Source organism: Symphalangus syndactylus, chromosome 5 (genome assembly GCF_028878055.3).
Source record: "Symphalangus syndactylus isolate Jambi chromosome 5, NHGRI_mSymSyn1-v2.1_pri, whole genome shotgun sequence".
NCBI lineage: Eukaryota > Metazoa > Chordata > Mammalia > Primates > Hylobatidae > Symphalangus > Symphalangus syndactylus.
In genome coordinates this window covers 87,970,020-87,996,047 of record NC_072427.2, presented here as the reverse complement: position 1 = coordinate 87,996,047, position 26,028 = coordinate 87,970,020, and the positions used below count along the sequence as shown (strand labels likewise).

General features: G+C 46.7%; 1 protein-coding gene and 1 long non-coding RNA gene across 3 annotated transcripts; both read right to left on the bottom strand.

The window, feature by feature from the left end:
* Window positions 1-1,695: 1,695 nt before the first annotated feature.
* On the bottom strand, window positions 1,696-26,023 carry RSPH1 (radial spoke head component 1). Of its 2 annotated transcripts, XM_055279827.2 has the most exons (9): window positions 25,724-26,023; window positions 22,538-22,651; window positions 22,330-22,435; window positions 15,897-15,987; window positions 15,196-15,331; window positions 12,160-12,231; window positions 6,814-6,967; window positions 5,369-5,518; window positions 1,696-2,076 (listed from the first exon to the last, which is right to left on the bottom strand). In XM_055279827.2, the coding sequence occupies exons 1-9, from the start codon at window positions 25,775-25,777 to the stop codon at window positions 2,027-2,029; spliced, it is 927 nt and encodes a 308-aa protein (XP_055135802.1). In that variant the 5' UTR covers window positions 25,778-26,023; the 3' UTR covers window positions 1,696-2,026. The 2 variants fall into 2 exon arrangements, with proteins under 2 accessions (XP_055135802.1, XP_055135803.1); XM_055279828.2 differs by lacking the exon at window positions 22,538-22,651 and having other exon boundaries at window positions 25,724-25,931.
* LOC134736825 (uncharacterized) lies at window positions 18,391-21,662 on the bottom strand. The gene is made up of 2 exons (XR_010121181.1): window positions 21,537-21,662; window positions 18,391-19,049 (listed from the first exon to the last, which is right to left on the bottom strand). It is a non-coding gene; the product is annotated as an uncharacterized lncRNA (long non-coding RNA).
* Window positions 26,024-26,028: the final 5 nt, after the last annotated feature.

Genomic DNA, 26,028 nt, shown 5'->3' with positions numbered 1-26,028 from the left:
CTTTAGGCCGGGCACGGTGGCTCACGCCTATAATCCCAGCACTTTGGGAGGCTGAGGCGGGCGGATCACCTGAGGTCGGAGTTCGAGACCAGCCTGACCAACATGGAGAAACCCTGCCTCTACTAAAAATACAAAAATTAGCCGGGTGTGGTGGCAGGTGCCTGTAATCCCAGCTACTCGGGAGGTTAAGGCAGGAGAAACATTTGAACCTGGCAGGCAGAGGTTGCAGTGAGCCAAGATCGCACCACTGCACTCCGGCCTGGGCAACAAGAGTAAAAATCCATCTCAAAAAAAAAAAAATGTGTTTCTTTAGAGATAGGTATCACTATTTTGCCCAGGCTAGACTCAAACTCCTGGGCTCAAATTGTCCTCCAGCTGCAGCCTCTCGTGTAGCTAGGACTAGAGGCTGACGCCACCAAACCCGGCTTGTGTGCTTTGTCTTAAAGAGACCCAGTTCCATGAAATGGCCATGTATGCAAAGTAGACCCCAAATGCCAAAGGAGCCAAGAAACCAAAGGAGAAGGCAGACAAATCCAGTTTGTCGATATTGGTTGATGTATTGGGGAACTTACACATGGAAGCGTGGCCCCGGGCAGCCACAGGACAGGTGGCTCTCTGCACTGTTACTCCCCAGACCTGGGGCTTATATACAGCAGGGAAAGGGCGTACACACTCCAGCAAGACAAAGGCAACTCCTCAGGACAGCAAGAATGCCATGTGCACTGTGGCCTCTAATTTGTGCGGTAACGTCAAGGTTGACACATTCTTACACTAGAGGCAGTAGATAAAGCGGACACGAGGAGGCATTCACAGGACTGGGGCCGATCAGACGTTAACATGGTGGGTTAGCATCCAAGAAGGAGCCACTTTTGTCTCCATGGGCCCCCTGTTTAGAGACATAGCCCCCAGATTATGTCTCTAAAGGACATTTTGGGGTGAACTGATAGTGTCTGGGGTGAACTGTTTCGGGGTGAACTGAAGATGTCTGGGATGAACTGAAAATGTCCTTGACATTTGTTAAACTAACTCTAAAGGACACTTTGGGGTGAACCGAAGACACTTGTCCTCTCAGTAACTCAGGGGAGGGGGGGTGCGTGAAGCAGAGCCATGAGAGCCATGCAAGATGGGGAGTCGGGCTCCCCTGGGAGGTCCTCGCTTACCTGCCCAGGAGCAAGGGGTTGGCCTGGCACTGGGGAGAGAAAGGAGAGGCAGAGTCTGAGACAGTCCTCAGGAAATGTGAACGAGGTGCAGGTGGCAGCCTCCAGCACACTAAGAAACCGAAGCGTCTACAAAACAGGCCAAAGCCTGGCCTGCGGGCGGCCCTTCTCCCCAGCCACCTGCAGGGCCCCCACAGTGGGCCTGGGCTCCACACGGAGAGGCGAAGGAGTGGGAGGGAGCCCTGTGGGGCAGCGGGCGGTCTCCTACCCAAGCCGGCCATGTACCCATCACACTGCATTCGAAGAGCATTGCACACAGCAATCCTCGTGTTCTAAGCGCTTTCTACCTCCCTTGTGGGAAATCTGAGAGAGAGGTTTGGGTACAGAATTGCTCTCCTAGCTCAGCCAGAAGCCAAACTTCCATTCACCATCTCCCGCAGAGTTAGTTTTCTCTATCCGAGGAGAAGAAGACGCCACTGAAAAACCATGGCAAAACCACCTGGTAACCTTCAGTTTACAGAACTTGAAGCAGAGGCTATTTCAGAAAAAAGGATAATAAAGAGGTTTATTTGCAATTGTCAACCAACTTAACACACAGCTGAGAAAGAAAGACTAAAAACCCTCTAATAAAGATTGTTAACTGACAGAAGCGTTTTGTTTTTGTTTATTTTTTGAGACAGGGTCTTGCTCTGTCACCCAGGCTGGAGTGCAGTGGTGCAATCTCAGCTCACTGCAACTGCCAGTTTCCAGACTCAAGCAATCCTCCTGCCTCAGCCTCTCAAGTAGCTGGAACTAGATACACGCAGCACCGCACCAGGCTAATGACAGAAGCATTCTTATGATACGATCTCCTCTCGGCTCACTTCATCTCAGTCCTGGAGGTCTGACTGCCTAGTTTCTTCTTCAGAATTAATGTTTCCTGAAAAGAAAAGAGAAACATGACTATATCTCATATTTACTTTGTTCTATTTTTATTTATTTTTTATTTTTTATTTTTTTGAGACGGAGTCTTGCTCTGTCCCCCAGGCTGGAGTGCAGTGGCGCGATCTCGGCTCACTGCAAGCTCCGCCTCCCGGGTTCACGCCATTCTCCTGCCTCAGCCTCCCGAGTAGCTGGGACTACAGGCGCCTGCCACCACGCCCAGCTAATTTTTTGTATTTTTAGTAGAGACGGGGTTTCACCATGTTAGCCAGGATGGTCTCGATCTCCTGACCTCGTAATCCGCCCACCTCGGCCTCCCAAAGTGCTGAGATTACAGGCTTGAGCCACCGCGCCCGGCCTGTTCTATTTTTAAAGTCTTTATTCACTAACAGATCTTTTGCCAAATAAGAATTATTATAACTATTGAATATTCATCAGTCAAAAATGGAATGTTAAATTTTATCTCATACGCACTTCAACAGTTTTTTCTTTTGGTACCAGAAATAAAATAAGCAAAATACTCAAAGTAAATGCTAAGACAAGACTATCCATGTAACATCAGTAATTCTCTTATGCCTGCACACCTGTCCAAAACAGCCAGCTTTGTGGATAAAACATGTAATTGCTTGGCTGTTAGTTAAAAGAAAAGCAGGCCAGGTGCAGTGGCTCACGCCTGTAATCCCAGCATTTTGGGAGGCCAAGGCGGGTGGATCACTTGAGGTCAGGAGTTCAAGACCAGCCCGGCCAACATGGTGAAACTCCATCTCTACTAAAAATACAAAAATTAGCTGGGCATGGTGGTGCATGCCTGTCAACCCAGTTACTTGGGAGACTGAGGCAAGAGAATCGCTTGAACCCGGTGGCAGAGGTTTCAGTGAACTGAGGTCATGCCATTGCACTCCAGCTTGAGCAACAGAGCAAGACTCCATCTCAAAAAAAAAAAAAAAAAGAAAAAAGAAATTTGCCACATTCTTATAAGATGCTATATTTAAATGTTTTGTGAAAGGTAGAGTTATTTTTTATTATTAATTAAACTCTATAACTTTCACTGTTGGGTATATTAAAGAAGAAATTAGCAGGGTAAATGTCCAATGTAATGTGGGATTCATGATGAATACATGCTGAACTTGCATTATTTTGATAAATGTTCTGCCGACTAAGCCTATTTTGTATTACTCCCTTTTCACTTAGGGCCCTCCTGACACTGTGGCCTGGGTGACCCTTTGCTGGGGGCTGTCCTGTGCCCTGCAGGGTATTCAGCACCGTCCCCAGCCTCCACCCAGGAAGATGCCAGCAGCACCTCCCTCACCAGCCTCCGAAGTCTCCAGACATTGCCAAATGTCCCCTGGAGCCCCAAAACCACTGAGTTAAGGGGGTGTTCCCTCTGTCCAAGGCTGGTACATGAACCCACAGTCTCATACGCCCGCTGGTACTGGGCATCATCCACTCGGCCCCATCTCTCCCAGTCCGGTTTTCAGGATTCCTCCTGCTCCATCCCCTCCGTTATTTCCTCTACCAAAGTTTCTGGGGCCTCCTGCCTTGCCTGGCTCCACGGCACCCATCCTCATTGCCCCAGAGAAGCTCAGAGAGCAAGCCTGACACAGGCAATCCCCACAGCCCCCAGAGGTCCCGCCTACCGGGCTCAGGATCAAGTCCAAAGGCCACCCGGTTCCAAGGGAAAGGGGCCACCTCCCCACCCCCACACTCTTCTGCTGTCAGACTCTGCTCTCTGCCTGGAATTTCCTGCCTGGTTTCACCCATTCCTTGCCACCTACCTCCCAGCTAACCTGGAGTTTCCTGGTCCTGCCCCAGAGTTATCACCTCTCCTGGGTACCTAGTAACACGTCCCTATCACTGCAGGGAACTCACTGAATCCTTTATTCCAGCTTCCCATTAGGTGCTGGAGGGCAAGAGCCCAGCCCCTCACTTCCACACTGCCTATCAAACCCAGTGTCTCCCCCTCCACAGCGACTAAGGACTGACATCTGTGGGCACACCTGGATGCTGCTGTAACACAGTGCATACTCTAGCCACTCAGTCCTAACAGAATCCTGTGGACTCCCTACCTACCAGGCTCACTCTGTCCACCCTGTGCAAGTCAGAGAAGCAGAGACGATGCTCACTTGTAAAGCCAGGTTTCCACCTGACCCCACGTTCCACCTCAGCACTGCATCACTGGGTGCATTGCTACAGCGCTCAGGGGAATTACCGATCACGAAAGTCTATGCGTGCTTCAAGCGTCTAAGAGAAAACTGCTTTATGTGATTTCATTATTTCAGGTATTATTTTCAAAGGAATGGGAAGTATATTCTTAATTTACAACAGAGACAAACTAAGTGGATGGGACTGCAGACCCCGTGCCTGAGGCCGCCGTGCCCAGGCTGTTCCCAGATGGCCCTTTCCCTCACAACCATGACACCCTCTTTCAGTCAGATGTGAAAAGTGCGTTAAGGGAAGAGAGTCCTCTCTCCGGGCTTTCTGCAAGTGCCCACAAGCACTTGGGGAAAGATTTTTAAAGATTCCAGGAACCTGAAGCTTCAGTCAGTCAGAACTGAGGTCAAATCCCTGCCCTATGAGCTGTCAGAGGCAGAAGTTTCTAGATTAATCTTACATCCAAACCCATTGAAAAAAAGCTAGTTCCCGACACCACTAGTCTTAAACCATACTCCTGTGAGTCAGCCCTGCTAAAAATCATGCAAGTCCCAGCACTTTGGGAGGCCGAGGCGGGCATACTATGTGAGGTCAGGAGTTCGAGACCAGTCTGTCCAACACGGTGAAACCCTGTCTCTACTAAAAATACAAAAAAATTAGCCGGGCATGTTGGCATGCACCTGTAATCTCAGCTACTTGGGAGGCTGAGGCAGGGGAATTGCTTGAACCAGGGAGGTGGAGGTTGCAGCGAGCCAAGATCGCACCACTGTACTCCAGCCCGGGTGACAGAGTAAGACTCCATCTCAAAAAAAAAAAAAAAAAAAAATCACCCAAGAAAAGAAAGCCAGGCTCTGCATGTCTAACGGGGCTCTCTAGCCTGGGGCGGTCCTCTTGTGACAGTGAGCATGGGCACTGCTGCACACCCAGGCTGTTCCCACTGCAGCCAGGCTTGCAGGACGGCCTGCGAGGGAGCAATGTTCTGAGATGGCTCCAGTGAGCGCTCACAGGGAGCCCCCTAAGCCTTCCCCGAGTCCCTGGGGCCCAGCTGAAGGCAGGTCTTGGTGGAGGGAAGGGGAATCCCACTGTTCGTGGCCCCTGTGTGCGGGCCCTCGCCCCACTTCCCTGCGCAGGGACCTCACCATCGTCCATGTCATAGTGGAACTGCTCCTGGTCATACTCCTGGCTGTCCTCCCGGAGGACGTCTGCATCTTCATCTCCAGGCCTCATGTCCCTCTCACCCTCAAAGCCCTCCAGCAGAGCCTGGGCTTCCTCCCTAGGTTCTCCTGCACCTGAGATAAAACACAGGACAGAAGCCTGAGTTCCTGGGAACAATGGAGCTTGCAGACCTGTGCAGGGCAGCTATCCCCTGGGCTGTCGTGCCCCCACCCTCCACCTCCCACTGGCAGCACCTCGTGTTCCCCATCTCAACATCCACCCAGCCCAGCCCAGGCCTGGCCAGGGGAGCAGCCCAGGCCCCACTGCAGTCAGTGGCTTGGGGATGGGAGCAGGTAGTCTGATAACTTTCATTCCTGAGGGTGTTGATGAGACTCTTGAGAAAGAGAAGTCGCCTGGGGTTCCTGAGAGTGCCAGCCAGAGGAGCCAGCACAGAGAAGAGCTGGGACAGAGGGCCGAGGCTGCCCTGCCAGCCAGAGGAGCCAGCGCAGAGGAGAACTGGCAGAGAGGGTGGAGGCTGCCCGGCCGGCCAGGGAGCCAGCACAGAGGAGAGCTGGGACAGAGGGCAGAGGCTGCCCGGCCATTCTGGGGGGCTGTCCCGGAGCTTCCCAGTGACGTGAGCCAAGAAATTCTTAGCAGCATGAGTATTCTTTCACGGATGCCAGTCGGACTTGGCTTTCCTCCGCTTGCCATGGAAGGGATCTCACCCGGGGTAGCCACCTTCAACTTTCCCCACTGGACCACTGGGTTGGACATGGAGGCGCCATGCGGACCCTTCTTCAGGGAAGGACAGTCCCCCCAGCTGCTGTCAGTGCCAGCCCGGGGTCACACCCACATTCACTCACTGACCTAGGTGAGGGGATAAAGGTCCCCGAGATGCCACAGTGCTCCCCACGGAATGAAGCAAGGTTGTGGAGGCCACGCCTCCGCCTCTGTCCAGTCAACCCTGTTTCTTTCCTCTCCCCTCCGGTCCCCGGGAGCGTCCTCCAACCCCAAAGGCTCTCCCTGATAACATCCCGCACACTCAACTGACCCAGCATCTGATTTTCAGAGAGTCCAACCACACCTGGCCTGAAAACAGGATGTCCACAACTCCCACAGCCCAAAGGCGCCCCACACCCTCCATCCCACAGCCCAGGGACGCCCCATACCCATCGTCCCACAGCCTGGGGGTGCCCCACACCCTCCATCCCACAGCCTGGGGATGCCCCACACCCTGTGTCCCACAGCCTGGGGCTGCCCCACACCCTCTGCCCCCTCCACCCCACAGCCCGGGGCTGCCCCACACTCTCTGCCCCCTCCACCCCACAGCCCGGGGCTGCCCCACACTCTCTGCCCCCTCCACCCCACAGCCCGGGGCTGCCCCACACCCTCTGCCCCCTCCACCCCACAGCCTGGGGCTGCCCCTCACCCTCAGCTCCTGGAGCCTCTTGGCCAGGTCCATCCGTAGAGGTGGGCTCTTTGGGGAGAGTTGGTGTCCACAGGGCCAATTCAGTGATTTTGGTAGCTTTCCATTTTGGAACAACAGTTACTAATTCTTCGTCCTCTTCCTCTTCTCGTCTTTCCTATTTTAAGTGCAAAAATGTACATTTACCAACATTTGTGAAATCTTGGTCTGGAATATTAAAAGTGAGTGAGGAAGGACAAGTTTTGAAAGACAGGTTTTGGCTTGTGTTTCAGCCTTTTTAGGACGTCACTGAGGAATCAGACCAGTTGCCGACTATCCGTGGTATAATCTCAGGGTTGAGAACGGATCTTGAAAGAGCCAGGGTGAGAACTAAGGTCTCCAGAGCAATGCTGGGCCAGCGAGCTTTATAATGGGCACCATAAAAGGCTTTCAGATGAGCATGTCACAGTCGCCTGCAATAGCTAAGACATGGCCAGGACTAAGTGACCAGAACTGAGTGACCAGGAGTAAGTGGTCTTTTCAATTGTTCTGCCACATTGTGCAACTCTAATATAAAAAATTCTTATATTATATAACTATATGTCTATTGAGCTTAGTAGAAACATAATTATTTATATTATTCTTTATATAAATAATAAAAGAAACAGTCATTTGTTTTAGACTTAGGCCTAAGAGGTTCCTAAGATGTCCATAGGATATGGATTTGCATAAACACGAAAGCTCTAATGTCAAGGATTATGGGGAAAAATAAAATTCAAGGAAAGCAGAATGAGAGTTCATCAAGTCTGAATGTGGAACACTTTGTAATAAAAAATGTACAATTCCAACAATGGTGAGCAGCCAACATTGCCAATTTTGCCAAGCATCTTTGCCTGCTTCTCAGTTTTGTGACTATCACAAAATTCCAAAGATCTGAGCATCAGCACTATCGTTATGGAACACCTCACTGCCACATAGTGATAATACCGGTGACAGACAGGGGCAGACACCTGCCTCTTCCACTGAGTCACTGGTAAATCAATTACTCTCTATTTTGGTCTCAGAGTGTTCGAGTATGGCCACCCATGAAGGGTGACACCAATCTGCAGGACAGGGTCCTCAAACTTGACTTAGATCAGAATCACCCAGAAAGCATTACAAGACAGATTGCTAGCCCCACCCCCAGAGTTTCAGATTCCGCAGGTCTGGGATAGCGTCCAATAAGCTGCATTCCTAACAGATTCCCAGGTGAAGCTGACAGCACAAGTTTGGGAAGCACACTCCACTTTATGTATAAAACCAAGGGGTGGAACCCTCTTACATTGCTGGTGGGAATGTAAAATGCTGCAGCTACTGTAGAAAACATTTGGCAGTTCTTCAAAAAGCGAAACAGCATCACCATATGACCCAGCGATTCCACTCCTTGGTATATAACCAAAGGAACTGAAAATAGAGATTCGAACAGATGCTTGCACACCAATGTTCACTGCAGCATTATTCATAATAGCTAAAATGTGGAAGCAACTCAATTGTCCATCAACAGACGAATGGATAAGCAAGAACCTTGAAAACGTCATGCTAAATGAAAGAAGCCAGACACAAAAGGACAAATACAGAATGAATTCATTTATATGCAACATCTAGAATAGGCAAATTCATAGAGAAAGAAAGTAGATTAACAGCTGTCAAGGGCTGGGGGAGGTCGAATGGGGAGTTGTTGCTTAATAGGTACAGAGTTTCTGTCTGGGATAACGGACAAGCTCCAGAAATGCATCGTTCTCACAGTTGCACAACACTGAATGTACTGAATGCCACTGAAAGCATGCTTTAAAATGGCAAATTTCAAACTCTATAAACGTACATATAAAACCATAATTTAAAAAGAAACAGGGAGTGAGCCACGGGCTGCAGCTTGGCAACCCCTACTCTAGAGGGGATACATTCCCCTTACTAGGGAAAGAGAACACGGAGGCTCTTCTGTTCCACCACCATCCTACTCCATCCCCACAGCATAGTGGGAGGCCTTCCACAAAGCCCTCAGATTGTTGCTGCATTATTTCATGGGTGGTTTTTCCTAAACAGCAGCAGGACTTGGGGCTGATATCAGTAATTCTCCCTTAGATGTTACTGGTGCTCTTTCTACCTTCTCCTCATCATCCTGAAATACTGACTTCTAGGAACTTTTTCCAGTAGAGTCTAAAGCTGCAAAGCACTTAATAAGATGGGCTTTATTTTTATCACTACACAAATGTAAAAACTTGCTCAATCACCAGTAAACCTAAAGTTATTACCAGTGCTGACAATGTATCAATTTAACCAATAGGTTCCTTCAGGGAACAGGTGAGAGGTGTCCAACCCCGTGGAAATCCCAGCAAAATACTAAATACCTCCCTGTCACAATCGAATCCTAAAGCAGACTGTCTTTCTTAGGCTTCTGACTATGTGTGTAGGAGGTTACACACACACATACACACAAAAATGGAGTGGAACCTCGGGGGAGGACGGTATGTCAAATGTCTCTATGTTTTGTTAGATGCAGATGACTTATAGGAAGCTGCCTTCCACCCAGACTAGAGCACCCTGCGGTCCATGAAGAATCCATGCTTAGAGGAGGTAGGGCCTCATACTTAGCAACAAAATCAAGCATTTCGGCCATTTCGTTTTCTGGTTTGCTAGGGATGTGCCCCTAGCCAGTGGTTCCTTTTAGCTGGAGCAAAGCAGGAGAAGAAGAGGCAAAGAAGACAGATCACTGTGAGGCCACACAGGATTCTGGTCAGCCAAGAAGGCGGACCATGAGCAACCACGGGCTGTTTGGGGAAACTAAATAACTGTGGCCAGAGTGATGTGCAGAAAGTAGAATATTGCAGGAGCAGGAATCAGGAAAAGAGGGTGGCCGAGGTCAGGGCCGAGAGCCCTGGGATGTCCAGACTCTGGCCACTCGGGAGGCAGCAACGGAGCATGGACAGTCACTTGATCATGGGAGGTTAAGGGATAAAGATTCAAAGACTCCCTTCGGTTTTAGAATCTAACCGACTCTAGGAAGAAAAATGAGAAAAGTTAAAAAAACTGTCTGGAGGGCTAGGCGCAGTGGCTCACGCCTATAATCCCACCACTTTGGGAGGCTGAGGCAGGTGGATCATCTGAGGTCGAAAGTTTGAGACCAGCCTGACCAGTATGGAGAAACCCCGTCTCTACTAAAAATACAAAATTAGCCGGGCGTGGTGGCACATGCCTGTAATCCCAGCTACTCAGGAGGCTGAGGCAGGAGAATCGCTTGAACCCGGGAGGCGGAGTTTGTGGTGAGCCGAGATTGCACCATTGCACTCCAGCCTGGGCAACAAGAGCGAAACTCTATCTCAAAAAAAAAAAAAAAAAAAAAAAAAACCTGTCTGGAGAGCATTGAAGAGCATTGAATTGAAAAATTAGTGATGAGTTTAGACTTAGGATTCAAGGCCAAGGCCCTTGGAGTGAAAGGATGGAGCATTAGGTAGAGACAGCAGTGGGTAGCACGGAGCAGATGCGGGACAGGCCCTCATGCACAGCATCTCCCGCAGCCTTCCAAGCTCCCTACAGTGTGGCTTCTACCTCCTGTGACCAAGGGTGGCTTTCCCCAGCGTCACAGCTGAGCCCAAGGTGACGAGGAGTCGGTTTAAAGCAGGGCCTCTGGGTGATGCCAAGGGGTTGACGAGGGACACAGCAACAAAAAAACAAAACAAGGTGACTTGGCTCAGGTTGTGACATAGTTTGGGTGTTTGCCCCCTTCAAATCGCATGTTGAAATGTGACCCCCAGGGTTGGAGGTGGGGCCTGGTGGGAGGCGTTTGGGTCATGGGGGCGGATCCCTCATGAGTGGTTTGGTGCCTTCCCTGTGGTGATGAGTGAGTTCTTGCTCATTAGTTCACACGAGAACTGGTTGTTAAAAAAAAAAAATACCTGGCACCTCCTCCCCTCTTTTCCTCCTCTTTTGAGCTATGGTGCCAGCTCCCCTTCACCTTCCATCATGAGTGGAAGCTTCCTGAGGCCTCACCAGAGGCCAGGCAGTTGCGGGTGCCATTCTTCTTGTACAGCCTGCAGAACTGTGAACCAAATAAACCTCTCTTCTTTATAATCTACCCAGCTTCAGGAATTCCTTTATAGCAGCACAAAAAGGACTAACCCAGGTTGAAAGGGCACTGATGTGATGGTAGACCCAAACAAGCTGTTCCCTAGCTTTCTTCAGAAAGAAAGTATGCAGATATGGGAGAGTTTGTGTACAATAATATATTCTTAACTCACTAGGAAGGGACACCTCAACAACTTCAGAGACCAAAAAACAAACAAAAGCATGATTCCACGCGTGTCTGCCAGGTTCACGCTCCTCCTTAAATAAAACTCAAAACTTCTTACAGTGAGAATGACCTCAGCTAAACAAATAAGTCAAAAGGATCAAAACCAGTACCAGGGTCAGGAAATGTTACTGAATTGCTAATTATCTACAGGGATTGGTCAGACATTAATAATGAGAGGAATAGGAACACAGATATTCCCACCTCAACATACATACACGTATCTCGATGCCTTATAATGGCAATATTAGCTGACTAGCTTTACTATTAACCAGGGAATGTCAATGTAGTGTTAATATTAATGTTAGATATTGGAAAGGAAAAAACGAGAGAAAGACTTACCAACGGCACTTTCAGAGGAGCATGCCGCACACTGGACATGCTAACAGTCATTGGACAAACTGTGGCAACACCAGTTACAGATTCAGTTTTCACTTCTGGGACCTAACACTGTCTAGAACCCTCCCACTCAGGATTAGTTTTTTATTTGTTGTTTGTTTGTTCATTTTTGAGACACAGTTTCACTCTGTCGCCCAAGCTGGAGTGCAGTGGCGTGATCTTGGCTCACTGCAAACTCCGCCATCCAGGTTCAAGCGATTCTCCTGCCTCCGCCTCCTGAGTAGCTGGGATTACAGGCGCGCACCACCATGCCCAGCTAATTTTTGTATTTTTAGTGGAGACAGGGATTCATCATGTTGGCCAGTCTGGTCTCGAACTCCTGACCTAAAGCAATCCACCGCTTTGGCCTCCCAAAGTGCTGGGATTACAGGCGTGAGCCATTGTGCCCGGCCAGGATTGGTTTCTATGGACAAAAACGGTATCTATCAACAAAGTCTAGAGTTCTGCAATAACTGGGAAATGATATTGTTTGCTTCTGGCAGTTTAGTTCTGTACTAACACATGCAAATAAGGAAAAACGAAAATGTGAAAGTTCCTAAGAGTTGGCATAACTTTTAGGCGAATCACCTCCAACCTTGCAGGATCAATATTTTTGAGCAGCTACTTGCCTGTTAATGTAAAAAAACCATACGTGCTCTGCAACTTACCGTATCTGTTAAACGATATTCACCATGTTGTTCACACCCAACATCAAATACATACTTCCCAGGGCCAACAGGCTAGGAGTAAAGAGAAACCATTCTTAAGTGTCAACACCCAGCAGAAAAGACAAAATACAAATGTCACCACCACAATACCCACCTCAAATCACAAAATTGGGTAAAGTGTAACATGGATTAAGGAATGCTTTTGTGAACTCGTGGCTAATGGAATTGGGACTTATATTCCCTGTTTTGTTTACTTTTGAAAACTTCAACCACATTTTACTTTTTTATAAAAGTGATGTATTCATTTTCAGAAAACCTCAGTGAATCAGTATCCATAGGCAAACTAGCTAGAGATGGAACTACTGCTAATATTTTGATGCATTCTTTGTAACTTTGCTTCTAGTATACATTGTTAAATAAAAATCTGATCATAATTGTACATACTAACTCATACTCTATTTTTACTGAGAAATATGGCATGAACTACTTCCCATATTTACGAATATTCTTTCCTAATACCAGTTGCCACCTGGTATTTTATTTCATCTATGCATTGCAACCTATATTACTTAGTTACTATTGTTGGTATTTGGGATACTGATTTTTTTTTTTTGTACAAAGAACACTGCAGTAAACGTACTCTAAGTTAAAACTTTATGTACGCTTTTGATACCATCCTTAAATTCTCAGAATTTCTGGACAAAAGCATACATGTGTTTTGATTAGATGAGGCTCTAATCATTTCATTCCCACAACTGCACTTAAAGAGTCCCAGATCCTCAAACTCTTGATTTTAGGAGTGTAAAAATGTTCTATTTTTACATGTTTTTTTATATAAAACAACGGGGTCTCACAATTTTAATTCACTTCATTTCAGTTGTTAGTAAGCCTGCATTTTTTTCAAGATTTTTAGCCATTTAAATCACATTGATTGATAAAACACTTTGTATATTAAATGTTGCAAATGTTCTCTCCTCATTGAACAGTCATCTCTTAGATTTTCCTTACAACATTTTCTAATCTATAAGAAGTTATTTTTATAAAGCTAAACCTATTGGTTTTTCCTTTCTATTTCTGTTTAGAAAGTTCTCTTTCCACATTTCAAGGTTAATATTCATCTACATTTTTTTCTGTATTTCCTAGGGTACATTTAAATCTTTACTTCTTCTAGAAAGTATCTTCATCTGTGTGAAGGCAAAACTATTATTTTCCTCCCAAATAATTATCAAGTGTTCCTAGCACTATGTCTTGGCTCCTCCCATCACCCCTTTGTTAATTTGACATCCTTATTGTGTGTGAAATTATTTTATGTACTGAGAACTATCTCCAGACTTTCTAATTTGCTTCATTGGTGTGTGTGTGTGTGTGTGTGTGTGTGTATCCTGGTATCACACTGTTTTAATTATTGAAGCTTTGTAGTATTGATAACTTGTCCACAAGAACACGTACAGGGAATTTTCTGAGGAAGAAACATAAACCAGCAATAAACGTGTGACAAGATGTTTGACCTCACTAGTAATCAGGGAAGTACACATTAAAACAATGAGATGACATTTTTTACCCATAAGATTGGAAAAAAACAAAAACAACATTAAAGACTGAGAATATCCAATGTCGATGAGAATATATGATAAAGAGACTCATATTCTCTTGGCAAGAGTATAAACTGACACCACTTTTTAGGAAAATGGGACTACCGATTGTGATTCTAAATGCCAATCCTCAAAGGTTTCACAATTCCATTATCTGACCTACATAATAGTCCCAAATGTGCAAAATGACAAAGATGTACCTTTATGTATATTTTTGTATCCTGACACAGTATGATCCTAATTATGTAATTAAAACCCCCAAACAATAATTCTGTGTCAGATGACTGTATTAGAATGTGCTTATATGACACACAGAAATAGTGTGGAAGGATTGGGCCCAGGGTGGTGGGGCAGGATCCTAGTGTATAAATGCTTTACAATTGGAATGTACTTGTGTATTATTTGTATAATTTAAAGTTTTTTACTAACTAGCAAAACAAAGCCTCCATTTTTACCCTGATTTTTCAGACTGGTTTAGGTTGGACAAGCTGATTGATTCTTCCAGATTCATTTTCATCAAATTCTCTTCCTCTGCAACCACCTTCCCATCTCCTCCAAAAAGACCCACAGAAAGTTTGCTGGGAATTATATGAACAATGTATGGGTTTGAGGGGAATGTGCTCTTTTAATGAAGACTAAAAGTAAAATCTGTGGTTAGGGCATGAATTATATGTAAACGAAAACTGGGTTCTAAGAGAGTCTGAAGAGACTTCATTAAATCAGCTAAACATTCCCTCTGTCAACTTCTAACACCATCAATTTGCTCAGCAAATTCTCTCTTCAAGGAAAGTTTCTGCTCAACCCCTGATCAAAGCTACCATGATGGCCTGCGTATTAGCTTCTGAATTATTCAAGGTTTCTCTGTACAACAAGAACAAGAGGAACCACCAAGTCTTCCAAACAGAAACGGCCCACCGTGGATGCTAGAAGCTGGCAAGCCTCCAGACCCAGGGCCAGGCCCTTGGCAGCCTTAATTCCCACCACAACTAGGAGCGTGCAGGCTGGCCTGTAGCATGAGGAGGGAGCTGGGGGTCTTCCTCCCCAGGGATGTCACACCTCCCCTTCCAGGGAAACAAAACCCAAACACCCCATGCTCAATTGCAGGAAATAGATATTTGGTATCTGATTTACCGATGAGAAGGAATACACACAAGAGGTTCAGATGCCCTCTTGTGTTATCTAACAATGCAACAGGTCCCGCTGAAAGACACTGGGAGTTTGTACTGAGACCCAGAGAAACGGGCCAATCCCTCCCTCGCCCCAATTCTGTGCTCTGTGTGCTCAGAGGCTCAGCAAATGGCACAGCTGTCTTGTTCCCCACATTTGAATAGGCTGGACTCAGTTTTCTCTGAGTTTTTGGTATTCTCTGGTCACACATTTGCACAGGCTGCCAGAGGGGGTTATTTTATACTTCATTGGCAAATGTCACTTCCCATGGACTTACATTTTTGTTCAGAAACTTGCCCTGGTACCTGTGGTTCAGGTGAATGAGCTCGGCCGCGCCCTCCTGCTGTCCGTTCACCCAGGTGCCAACATACTTACTGCCCGTCTCCGCGTATAAATAGGTGCCTTGCCCGTGCCTGGTTCAGACAAGGGGAACATGGTATTTCATTCCAGCATGGTGAAAAATCTCCCAGGTTTAAAACACAGACATTGACATTGAGGGGGGCCCAGGCTGTTGCAGGCTCACAAGCGATGTAGCTTCTGTATCTGTGTCCAGTCAGAAGGTGCCCCCTGCTCAGTGTGCCCCAAGTACAGGACATTGCCAGAGGCACAGAGGACAGGCCGGCTGGACAGAGACAAGCCTCCTGTGTGTCAGCTGCTTTCCCCAGGGAAGAGGCAGAGCTAGTGGGAGCTGTGGCTCAGGTCCCCCAGTGGCTCTTCTGTGCCCTCCACTCCCTGGGGCTCTTGGGTGAAAGACTCACGTGCTCTGCCCCAACTGAGGTGCAGATGTCAGTTACTTGAGTCTGCACCTGCACAGAAAGGCATCCTTGCCTCAAAGCCATAGAAAGATTGGACCTGCCTGAGAGAGTTGGTAACTGGGCTTTTGTTATGATTCTGATCCTTCCTAAGTGTAAACAATTTGCAGACATCGTGTTCTCATTACATAAGCAAATCCCGGAAGACTCAAGACAGAAACCGAACCTTTGGTGAGCAAACCACTCTCCGGTGTAGGTGTCATTATTGATGTAGTAGTATACGCCATGGCCGTGCCTCAGGTCATTTGCCCACTCTCCTGAAAGGAACAACACAAAGGCAAGCCCAGGTGAGAAGAAGGGATCAATGCCCTGTACCATGTCTTCAAATTGTTAACCATGGCAGAGGCAGATGTGTTGTGAAGCAAATGAAGCTACATTCGGGTCCCCAAGCACACACAGGCCCCTTCTGCTCAGGAAATCCTGCAGAAGAGAGATTTTTAACAGCACCGACCAAGGCTGCTGTCTGTTTCCACTCTGACATCCCTCCACTCCTTCCTTTTGTGCCAGATGGCGTAGGCGCTGAACCACGGTGGAGAGTGGCCTAAGGGAGGGCTGAGTCAGGAGTTCACGGGGTACAGAGTGAGGTGTATGGATGTGGGCCACAGCCACCTGCATGTACTGACAAGCACATTTCACAGGTTAGTCAGAGGCACCACGAAGACGCAACGAGGAGGGAGACAAACCAAGGTTGTCTGACCCATTGCCAGTGATCCTAACACCACTTCATTTACCTTGCAAATGTTTAGAGATCCAGCAACAACTCCAGGCCTTGACCCTCTATCCTCAGCCACCTGCCAGCATTTCAGTCTATCTCCCACCCAATCATCTGACTCCAATATGCCACCCTAACCGCAGCTGCACACCAGCTCCATCCGCTGGTGCCATGCCATGGCTGACCCATGCCTCTGTTTGAACTCTTCCCTCACCTCCTCACCTCCATACAGGCTTCTGCTGAGTCCTTATAGGCTTGGTAGGCAGTACTGAAATTGGCAAGGATATCATAAAATTCAGATACCACTCCATGATGTGGACAACTGCAAACTACTTTTGTCAACCACAGTATGAATCCCTGCACTAGAAAACTCAAAACGTCCTCAAATCTTACAGCTCACTTAGGAAAGAAACTTAACAGAGGTCTCCCAAAGGTGACAGCTCTTAAAAATGTGCATATTACACCAAGTCATTAAGCTAAATGATATTTTGGGGACTATGAATAATAAAAAGCAAATGTTGATCAATTTGTTGATCAAAGAGAAAAAGAAGGAATTATATTTCTATTCTCTCTATAGAAAACATTACAAAATGGTTGCCATATGGAGAAGCATTCAAAGAGTATTAGCTAACAAAGGTAGAGAAAAGTTATTCTAGTTTTAATGTCAGACATTAAAACTCAGGCTACTTAGATTCTGTGATGTTTGCGGTATTTTTAAATTTTTAACTTATTTTGATTTATCATTACAAATGAAAATTCACTTTTATACCAACTTTATATTTTCTTTTTTTTAAAGAGGGTTCTCAAAACTTACATAAGCTTCTGGCTTACACAAAAACTGGACCCACTTCCACGTGAAGATAAAGAATACCCAATAGGCTAAGAAAATGCTAATTATTCAAGTAATATTTGTTTATGTGAAAAACCCCAAAATTTTTCTACAGAAGGAATTTCTACATATTTATTTCCTCAATCATTCCAGTATTTACTCAGCACCTACAATGTCCTGGGCACTTTGTGAGATGAACGAACAGCTGTACAAAGGACAGTGCATGTCCCCAGGGCGCCAGCACCAGCCTGGGGATGGACTGTTGGCACCTGAGCAGCAGCCGAGGACAGGGAAGGCAGCACAAAAAGCTACATGGCACAATTTCAAAAAGTGGGTAGTCACTCAGAAAAGAGCAGGCTTACCAAAAATTCATGGAGAGAGGGAAGGTGGCAACTGCTAACAATTAAGGAAGAGGACTAGGTCCCATGATGTGATGTGTGACAGGAACAACATGAACAAAAGAGATGAAGATCCCCAAATTGAGATAATTCAGTAAAAAATACTTCAGGTCCCTGAACCTAAATTAACCATGAGGATGTGCAAATACCTAGAGGGATTTGTCTGGGTCTTAAGGGGCAGTGATGTGCCTGGATTTGTGGCATTTGCCAATTTCTGTCGTGTAAATACTCACACCGTAGCCAATTTCAAGCTACACATGGAGCTGGGAAGAGATGCACAGAATGGGTTTTTGTGAGCTATTATGAGGGGGTTCCAGCACAGCCCTGGGGTATAGAGACCTCAGCTGAAACAGGTACATCATTTGGTTTCTTCCCAACAAAACATCATGACAAAATTATTACATCCCTCCTCTCTTGGCCATGTCAGAGGGTCTCCAGGGTGTCATGGTGAGAAAAATATATTACATATTTTGCAGAAAAATTTCTAAAATAAAAGAGAACAGTTAAGTTGCAAAAGACACTAAATTTCACACCATGAGGACTGTGAGCAAAATTTTTTAAAGTCCCAATCTACTTAAAAAACCTGTTAAGAGGCTCTGCCCAGCATTTTGTAATGCCACCACAGGGACCCTGCACAAATAGAGAAGGTAATTCAGATAAAAGTCACCTGCTGAGGCACATCTCTAACAGCTATAAGTCAAGTTTCCTTTTTTGAGGTGAATGACGTTTGTAAACTTTATTATTGTAGCTTTAAATTTGCACTTAATTTTTTTTAAAGTCTTTCTACCCCAATCCTATACTTTCTGATAATTCTTGACCTTGTCAACTGAGGTTTTTTCCAACTATATTTCTTTTCAGGAGTAACTCCCAGATGGTTGGTTGGTTGGTTGGTTAATTGGTTGGTTAACTGGTTGGTTGGTTAATTGATTGGTTAACTGGTTGGTTGGTTGGTTGGCTGGTTGGTTAGTTGGCTAACCGATTGGTTGGTTGGTTGCCTGGCTGGTTGGTTAACTGGTTGGTTGGGTAGTTAATTGGTTGGCTGGGTGGTTGGCTAGTCAGTTGGCTGGTTGGTTGATTGGCTGGCTGTTTGGTTGGCTGGTTCATTGGTTGTTTGGTTGGTTGGCTAGTCAGTTGACTGATTTCTTTATTGGTTAGCTGTTTGGTTGGCTGGTTGGCTGGTTGGTTGGTTGGTTGGTTGGCTGGTTGGCTAATTGGCTGGTTGGTTAGACAGTTGGTTGGTTAATTGGTTGGTTGATTGGTTGCTTGGTTGGCTAGTCAGTTGGCTGGTTGGTTGATTGGTTGGCTGTTTGATCGGCTGGATGGTGGGTCAGTTGGTTGGTGTGGAGCAGGTGCTCCTTGGGTAAAGCAGTTTGTCTGGCACTTGGGATTGAAGACAATTTTAAATGAGAAGCTCTCCAAGATGCTCCTCCCACCTCAAATGCTGGTTGGTCACTGGCTTGCCATGCTGGCCCATGGTCTTGCCAAGTTGGCTCCCTAAACTGCTGGGTCAGCCAAACACAGGAGAGAAAGAGCCCACACTTATGGGGAAACACTCAGTGTCAGACCCTGGGCAGGGTTCCATGCACTTGCCACAGCATTTGGTATGTGTAAGAGCTGAAATATGGTTTTACAGATGCAGAACCTGAAAAGCAGAGAGACTGCATGCATTGCCCAAGGTCCCACAGCTGGTGGGTAGCAAGACTGAAATGAAAATTGGAGTCTGTCTGATTCTAACACCACACTCTCTTCTCCACAAGCATCCCAATAGTCAAGTGCTCATTTTTTCCAGCTCCTGCCATTCGGGGGCTTCCAAAAAACCCAGCTTCAAGTTACCATATCATTCTTGTTTCTCCACAATGTCATTATTAAACTTCTTTGTTTTGATGAGTTCTGTTTGACAGGCAACAAGGCCAGCAGGGAATAGAGATGCTCTTTCTCCTCCTTAACCTCAGAGTCCTCAGTTGGCCCTACACCCCCAACCCTCAGCATCAGTACATGGGGTCCAGGCCTCCCCAACATCTGGCATCTCATCCCCCACTACCCCTAAAAACCTTTGCCTTCCTGCCTGTATCCAAGTCACCCGCCACCCAGGACCGTCTCCCCACTCCTGTCCTGCAGCACTGTAGCCTCTGCTGGTTCCTGGACTCCCTAATTGGACTTGTCTGACCAACTGGGAGACAGGTAGGGTACTGGGCTTTATGCCGCAGGGTCCTGACGTTGAACACATTGCCCTGCACAAAACCATTCTGGCCCATTGTGATGGCAGACAGCCAAGATACACTGTTATGAATAACTCAGCCATACATTAACTGAGATTTTGTGATTGGAAGAGTATTGGCTTACTATGTTACAATTAATATTATAACTTTTGACCTCAGTTTCCATTGCTGCCTTAATGAAGTAAGATACTTATTTAAGCTTTTGTCAGAGAAGAAATCTCTGGGTAGTGGCTAAATCTTGCACGCTTTAAGATACAAAGCCATCTGGAGAATCAAAAATCCCAACTATTACCAGATGAGCTTTATATGTTAGCGTGGCATAATAAGAAATATTGGTCTTTATTTTTGGTTCCCAGCACAGAGCTGCTAAAACCCTTGACATTTCCTGACTGATAGAAATGTTTTTGTTATTCAAAATGCGACTCTTTTGACCACACCTGAACTTATGCAAATGAGACCCAGGATGGCCTCAAGATGGGACTGAACACCAGAAAGACCAAGTGATAAGAAGGGTGGAACCTCCAGCCCCACCCACCAACTCTGGGAAAGAAGAAGGAAGGGGCTGGAGATTAAACTCTATAAAAACTCTTGAGCAAGATTTGTTGAGCTTCTGGGGTGATAAACGTATCACGTGCCAGGAGGGTGGTGCACTCCACCTCCACAGGGACAGAAGCTCCTGTGCTTGGGAACCTTCCAGGCCTTGCCCTGTGTACCTCTGCATCTGGCTGTTCATCCATATTCTTTATAATATCCTTTATAGTAAACCTAATTAAAGTGTTTTCCCGAGTCCTATGAGCCTCTATGGCACATATCAAACCTGAGTAGGGTGTTGTAGGAACCCCCAATTTGTAGCCGAGTCAGATAGAAGTGTGGGTACCCTAGGGATCCACAACTTGAGGTGGACATCTGAACTGGGGCAGTCTTGGAAACTGAGCCCTTAACCTGTGGGGTCTGTGCTAACTCTGGGTGGTGTCAGAATGGAGTTGCATCATTGGAAACTCAGTTGGTGTCCACAGAAGACTGGAGAAGTACATAGCATGGAAAATCCATGCATTTGGTGTCAGAGAAACAGTTACCCCTTTTTAACCTTCATATTCAAAATTCCTTAAATCCCTTATTCTAAATATCTTCGTGTGTGTGTTGTTCAAATTGTATCAACATCTACACTAAAATCAAAAGTGACAAGGATGAGATTAGGTCCATAAGGGCTTGGAAAGAATTAAATTAAGCCCCAAATTGAATTGTTTAAAGTTGATTTAAAAAGCAGATGGTGCTTCTTATAGAGCAAGCCTTCTGGGATTTACGAAACAAAACAAAACAAATTCTATCTAACAGGGATGGATGGTATTAACACCCTCCATCTTGGTCTCAGAATTGGACAGAATCATCACTGACATCTATTAAAATAAGAACCACCTACTGGTTCTTATTTTATCTAGGAGCAAAGCAAGCAACTATAGCTCGCACTTTGTAAGAATATGCCCTCCTCACTAAGAAGTGATGCTGTCACAAGTGGTACATCACAGTCCTAGCCCCAGTTACTGAGTGCTCACTATGGATCAGGCAAGGTTGCAGGTGTCTCCCTGTATTTATCCATTGAATCTTCATGCTACAGATGAGAAACTGAGGCAAGGAGATGTGAAGGCACCTATGCAAGGTTACACCTATTGTCACCAGAGTCCAAGGTTAGGGTCACAGATCTTTTCGGAAATCTGAAGAAAACCAGACAATTTCTTTCTTCCTGGGGAAAAAACAAAAAGCCCAGAACACAGAATTTTATATACACTTTCTGAAGACTCACAACATGCTCCCTGCTGGTCCCCCTTCCCAGGTTTGGGATATCACTAATGTTGTGGTCACACCAGGTGACAATGGCACAAGGGGTGGCAGGGAGGCTCTTGGAAATAAAGGAAAAAGAATCCTCCTCAAACATAACGTTGGCCTGTGAGGAATTATGGCACAGATAGGAAAAGTCAGTTTAACAAGGCAGGAAGACTCCCAGACAGGAAGCCCTGATGTAAGGAAACACTCGATCTAAAGAAATAACACATCCGTCAGATGCGGGGTTGGTCAGAAATGGAAAATGCAAAGACAGGCTCAGGAAGATGAATGCCGCAGAGCAGCTGAAGCCGTGGGTCCACCAGCTCCGAGGCCTGCGTCCACCCAGCAGCCTCCCTTTTGTCTGCTCCCAGGACATGGACGTGCTGGCCATAGGGATGGATTTCCCACTACAGATTCATTAGTGAGTTAATTAATTACAAGGCTTTCACATTTCTGCATCAACCCTGTGAATATAGTAACACAATCTGTGTTCGTTGAATGAGTAATCTGGAGCACTTTAAGCTTTCTCATACATGTCAGTATTCACAGACAAGTTCAATCACAAAGAAAGAAAAACAAACTTCTGTAACACGAAAATCTGCTTAGTGATAACATTTTACCTTCATATCTGGATCCATCTGGATATATAAACGTGCCTTGACCATGCTTTTTATTGCTAACATATTCTCCGATATATTGAGCACCATTTTTAAATTTGTAGATCCCCTGAAACACATGGATTAAATCATTCATATCGTTGCTGAATGTAGCATTTGCTAACAGAGCATTAAATAGAGAAAACCATCCAGTCAAGTCAACGGTTCTGACCTGGCCATGTCTTTTACCGAATTCGTAGCTGCCTTCGTAGGTGTCCCCGTTGGGTAGCCGTGCCCTCCCATGTCCGTGCCTTTCGCCTGCCTCATTCCGACCCCCCTCATATTCCTGGGTAATGAAAATTGACACAGTTACAGGTACCATTCATTAAGCGCTAACCAGGTGCTAGGCATTTTGTAAATATCATACCCTTAAGTCATCCCACTATGCTAAACCCCCGGCACTATACTCAATTGTCCCACCTTTCCCACCTTAAAGTTGAGGTAGGTAACCATGCCTGGGCTGGATGAGGCACTGGTCCAAGGCCACACCTCAGCACATGTCCAGGGCGGAAGCCTCATTCCCTCCCTCCAACACAGAGCTTGCAATTCATCGTGATAATCTTTTACCCTGTAAGCAAGGTTAACCAATTTGTGAAAAATGCTAGATACTCTAAGCTGTGTTCTTAGTAGGAACATGCTTGAAATAGCACATGCGGGTAGAACAGTTCAAGTCCACACAAATACCTCCCCGTTTGCTTCCTTCGGTAATCCAGGATTTCAAAGGCAAATGCCCTGAGAGAAGCAACTCTTCCCTCAAATGATCCCTGGGGCGGGGTGTGGCCTGAAGAGACCTTTGCCCTGCAAGGAATTTCCGATGGAAGGGACAGGTTGGAGGGCACTGAGGAGTACACAGGGCTCCCTTGTCGATTAAGTTTATCTTATTTTTAAAACCCCTAGCAAGAGACTTAAGGTTCAAATACTCATGACCCAATGCTGCAATAATTACGTATCTATCTGTGGTTGGTTTTTGTTTTTGTTTTTGAGACAGGGCCTCACTCTGTTGCCAAGGCTAGAGTGCAGTGGCACAATCTCAGCTCACTGCAACCTCCGCCTCCCAGGCTCAAGTGATCCTCCCACCTCAGACTCCTGAGTAGCTGAGACTACAGGCATGCACCACCATTCCCAGCTAATTTTAAAATTTTTTTGTAGAGACAAGGTCTCACTATATTGCCCTGGCTGGTCTCAAACTCCTGGACTCAAGCGATCCTCCCACCTTGGCCTCCCAAAGTGCTGGAATTACAGGTATGAGCCACCATGCCAGCTCAATTGTGTGTCTATCTTAAAAGTAAATCAATAAAAAATGTGATCGAAGCTTGCAATTTTCCTATCCTTCAGAAAATAAACATTCCTTAGCACCTAATACGTGGGTATAGAGTGAATATAGTAAATAATAAAATGCTGAAAGCATCCAGTAATGATTTAACATGGGTATCTCATAACATCACACTGTATTTCTTAAATATACATAATAAAATTTATTAAAAATTAAAATTAAAAAATGGAATTGGATGTATATAGACTTATTATAACACAAGTACTGACACACACTACATTGAGGACTTCAGAAATAAACATCTGTGCAATTCTTGCCCTTTTCTAGCACTGTTTGGCCCACTAATACCTGCCTAGAATATAAGGTAAAAATCTGTGACCTTACAGATTTGTTTCAGGGTTAGTTTACATCAAAATGTACAAAAGTCCCCTCCTTCCATTAAAGAGGCTTCCCAATACATCCAACACTGAGCCGCTGGGGTGGCTGAATAAGACAGAAATCCTTTAAAATGACCCCAAATGTGACCTGAACCTAAAAATTATAGGCACTAAAAAGTTACAAATCAGTGGGGCCATTTGAGGAGACAAACTAGAAAGCTTGCTGGGCAAGTGTTGCAGGTTGGGTTCACCTAGAAGCAGACCCTGAACAAGTGATTTTTTTTTTTTTTTTTTTTTTGAGACGGAGTCTCGCTCTGTCGCCCAGGCTGGAGTGCAGTGGCGCGATCTCGGCTCACTGCAACTTCTGCCTCCCGGGTTCAAGCCATTATCCTGCCTCAGCCTCCCGAGTAGCTGGGATTACAGGTGCCCACCACCATGCCCGGCTAATTTTTTGTATTTTAGTAGAGACAGGGTTTCACCGTATTGCCCAGGCTGGTCTCAAACTCCTCAGCTCAGGCAATCCGCCCACCTCGGCCTCCCAAAGTGCTAGGATTACAGGTGTGAGCCACCGCGCCTGGCCTGATTTTTTTAAGTGCTCTCCTGGGAGAAAGTAGTAAAGAGGGCAGGGAAGTAGACATGAAAGGGCAGGCAGCTAAGGAAGGATGCCATTGCAGGTGAAGTCCCAGACTTGGCCTAATCCAACAGGGACTCTGGTGGCATCAATTGCACTTCAGACTTTGTCCTGCTTCTTGCACTAGCTACTGGCTGTCTGGCCGGATGTGAATTTCAGGCACTTCTGGCTCTCCATACAGGGCATGTAGTTCCAGTGCACAGAGGTGCCAGCTTGAGTAGCAAGTCAGGCGGAAGCTGGGAGATGAGTGCCCAGAGCTAGCAAAAAGGTCTGGGCAGGCACTGACAGCACCACTGCAGAGTCGCTAGATTTTTCAGTTAATTCTGAAAGTACCTCAACTCTGTACTGTGCATGCAGACCACAGCCTCTGAGGTTCCCTACCTGTCAGCCATGGAGCGGTCACCCTCTGGAGTAGGGAGGAACTACTGTAGTAGAAATATTCCCACACAGAACCCAGCTCACAGGCTGGATGTGCAGCTCTTTCTCCTCTCTGCTGCCTAAGTCAGGAAATAACTCCAAAGACCTGGGTCAGCTCAGATGGGGACTGAAGAAAGCACACGTGAGGATAGGCCTATAAGGTAATATCTTCAGGAACCCTCTCCTGAGCCCAGGGCCTCCTCAGCATTTCTTGGAGGCTGCCAGGGAGCAACTATCCTCCATGCATCTAAATGCCGGGGGAGCAAATCTCAGCTACAGAAATGACTTATTCAAGGGCAGCATGGCAGCGTGGGATCATCTGCTCATCCAAGAAAACTGCCTCGATGGGAATTAACACAGGGAGGAGGAAACTTCCAAAGCCTTCTGCTGGGAAATCTTTGCCTTTAATGGGAGGCAGGATGGGGGTGGGGGAACAACGAGGCGGGATGTGGTAACCAGACGTCACAGCGTTTCACTTTTCACCATCAACTTCCAGGACGCACGCAGGTGTGTCTGGCGTGGCCCTCGTCCCTGCCGGGGATCCTCGGGAGCTGTGGCTCAGACCTCTGGTTTCTGCGCCTCCTCACTCTCCAAACCCAACCTCGAGGTTCCGCCGCCGCTGCGCACCCTGGGAAGCCCCTTCTCACCAGGAGCTCTCACCCCAATATCATTCTCTCCTTCCTCCTCCAACTCCTCCGAGCCCAGGTCCGACATGGTCTCGACCCAGCCTGGATCCCAGCCGCAGCGCTTCTAGCAGGTGGGTAGCAACCGCCTCCACCGCCGCGTCCCGCGTCGCCATGGAGACGCGGCCGGCCCCGCCTCCCTCCCGGTCCGAAAGATGGGGAATGGGGACAGGCGATGCGGACGGCGCGGGAGGAGCCACTGGCAGCCTTTGCGTACTGTCATAGCAACGGGAAGGGCACCTTGACCAATCACCGCCCGGGAATACGGAGGGGCGGGGCGGA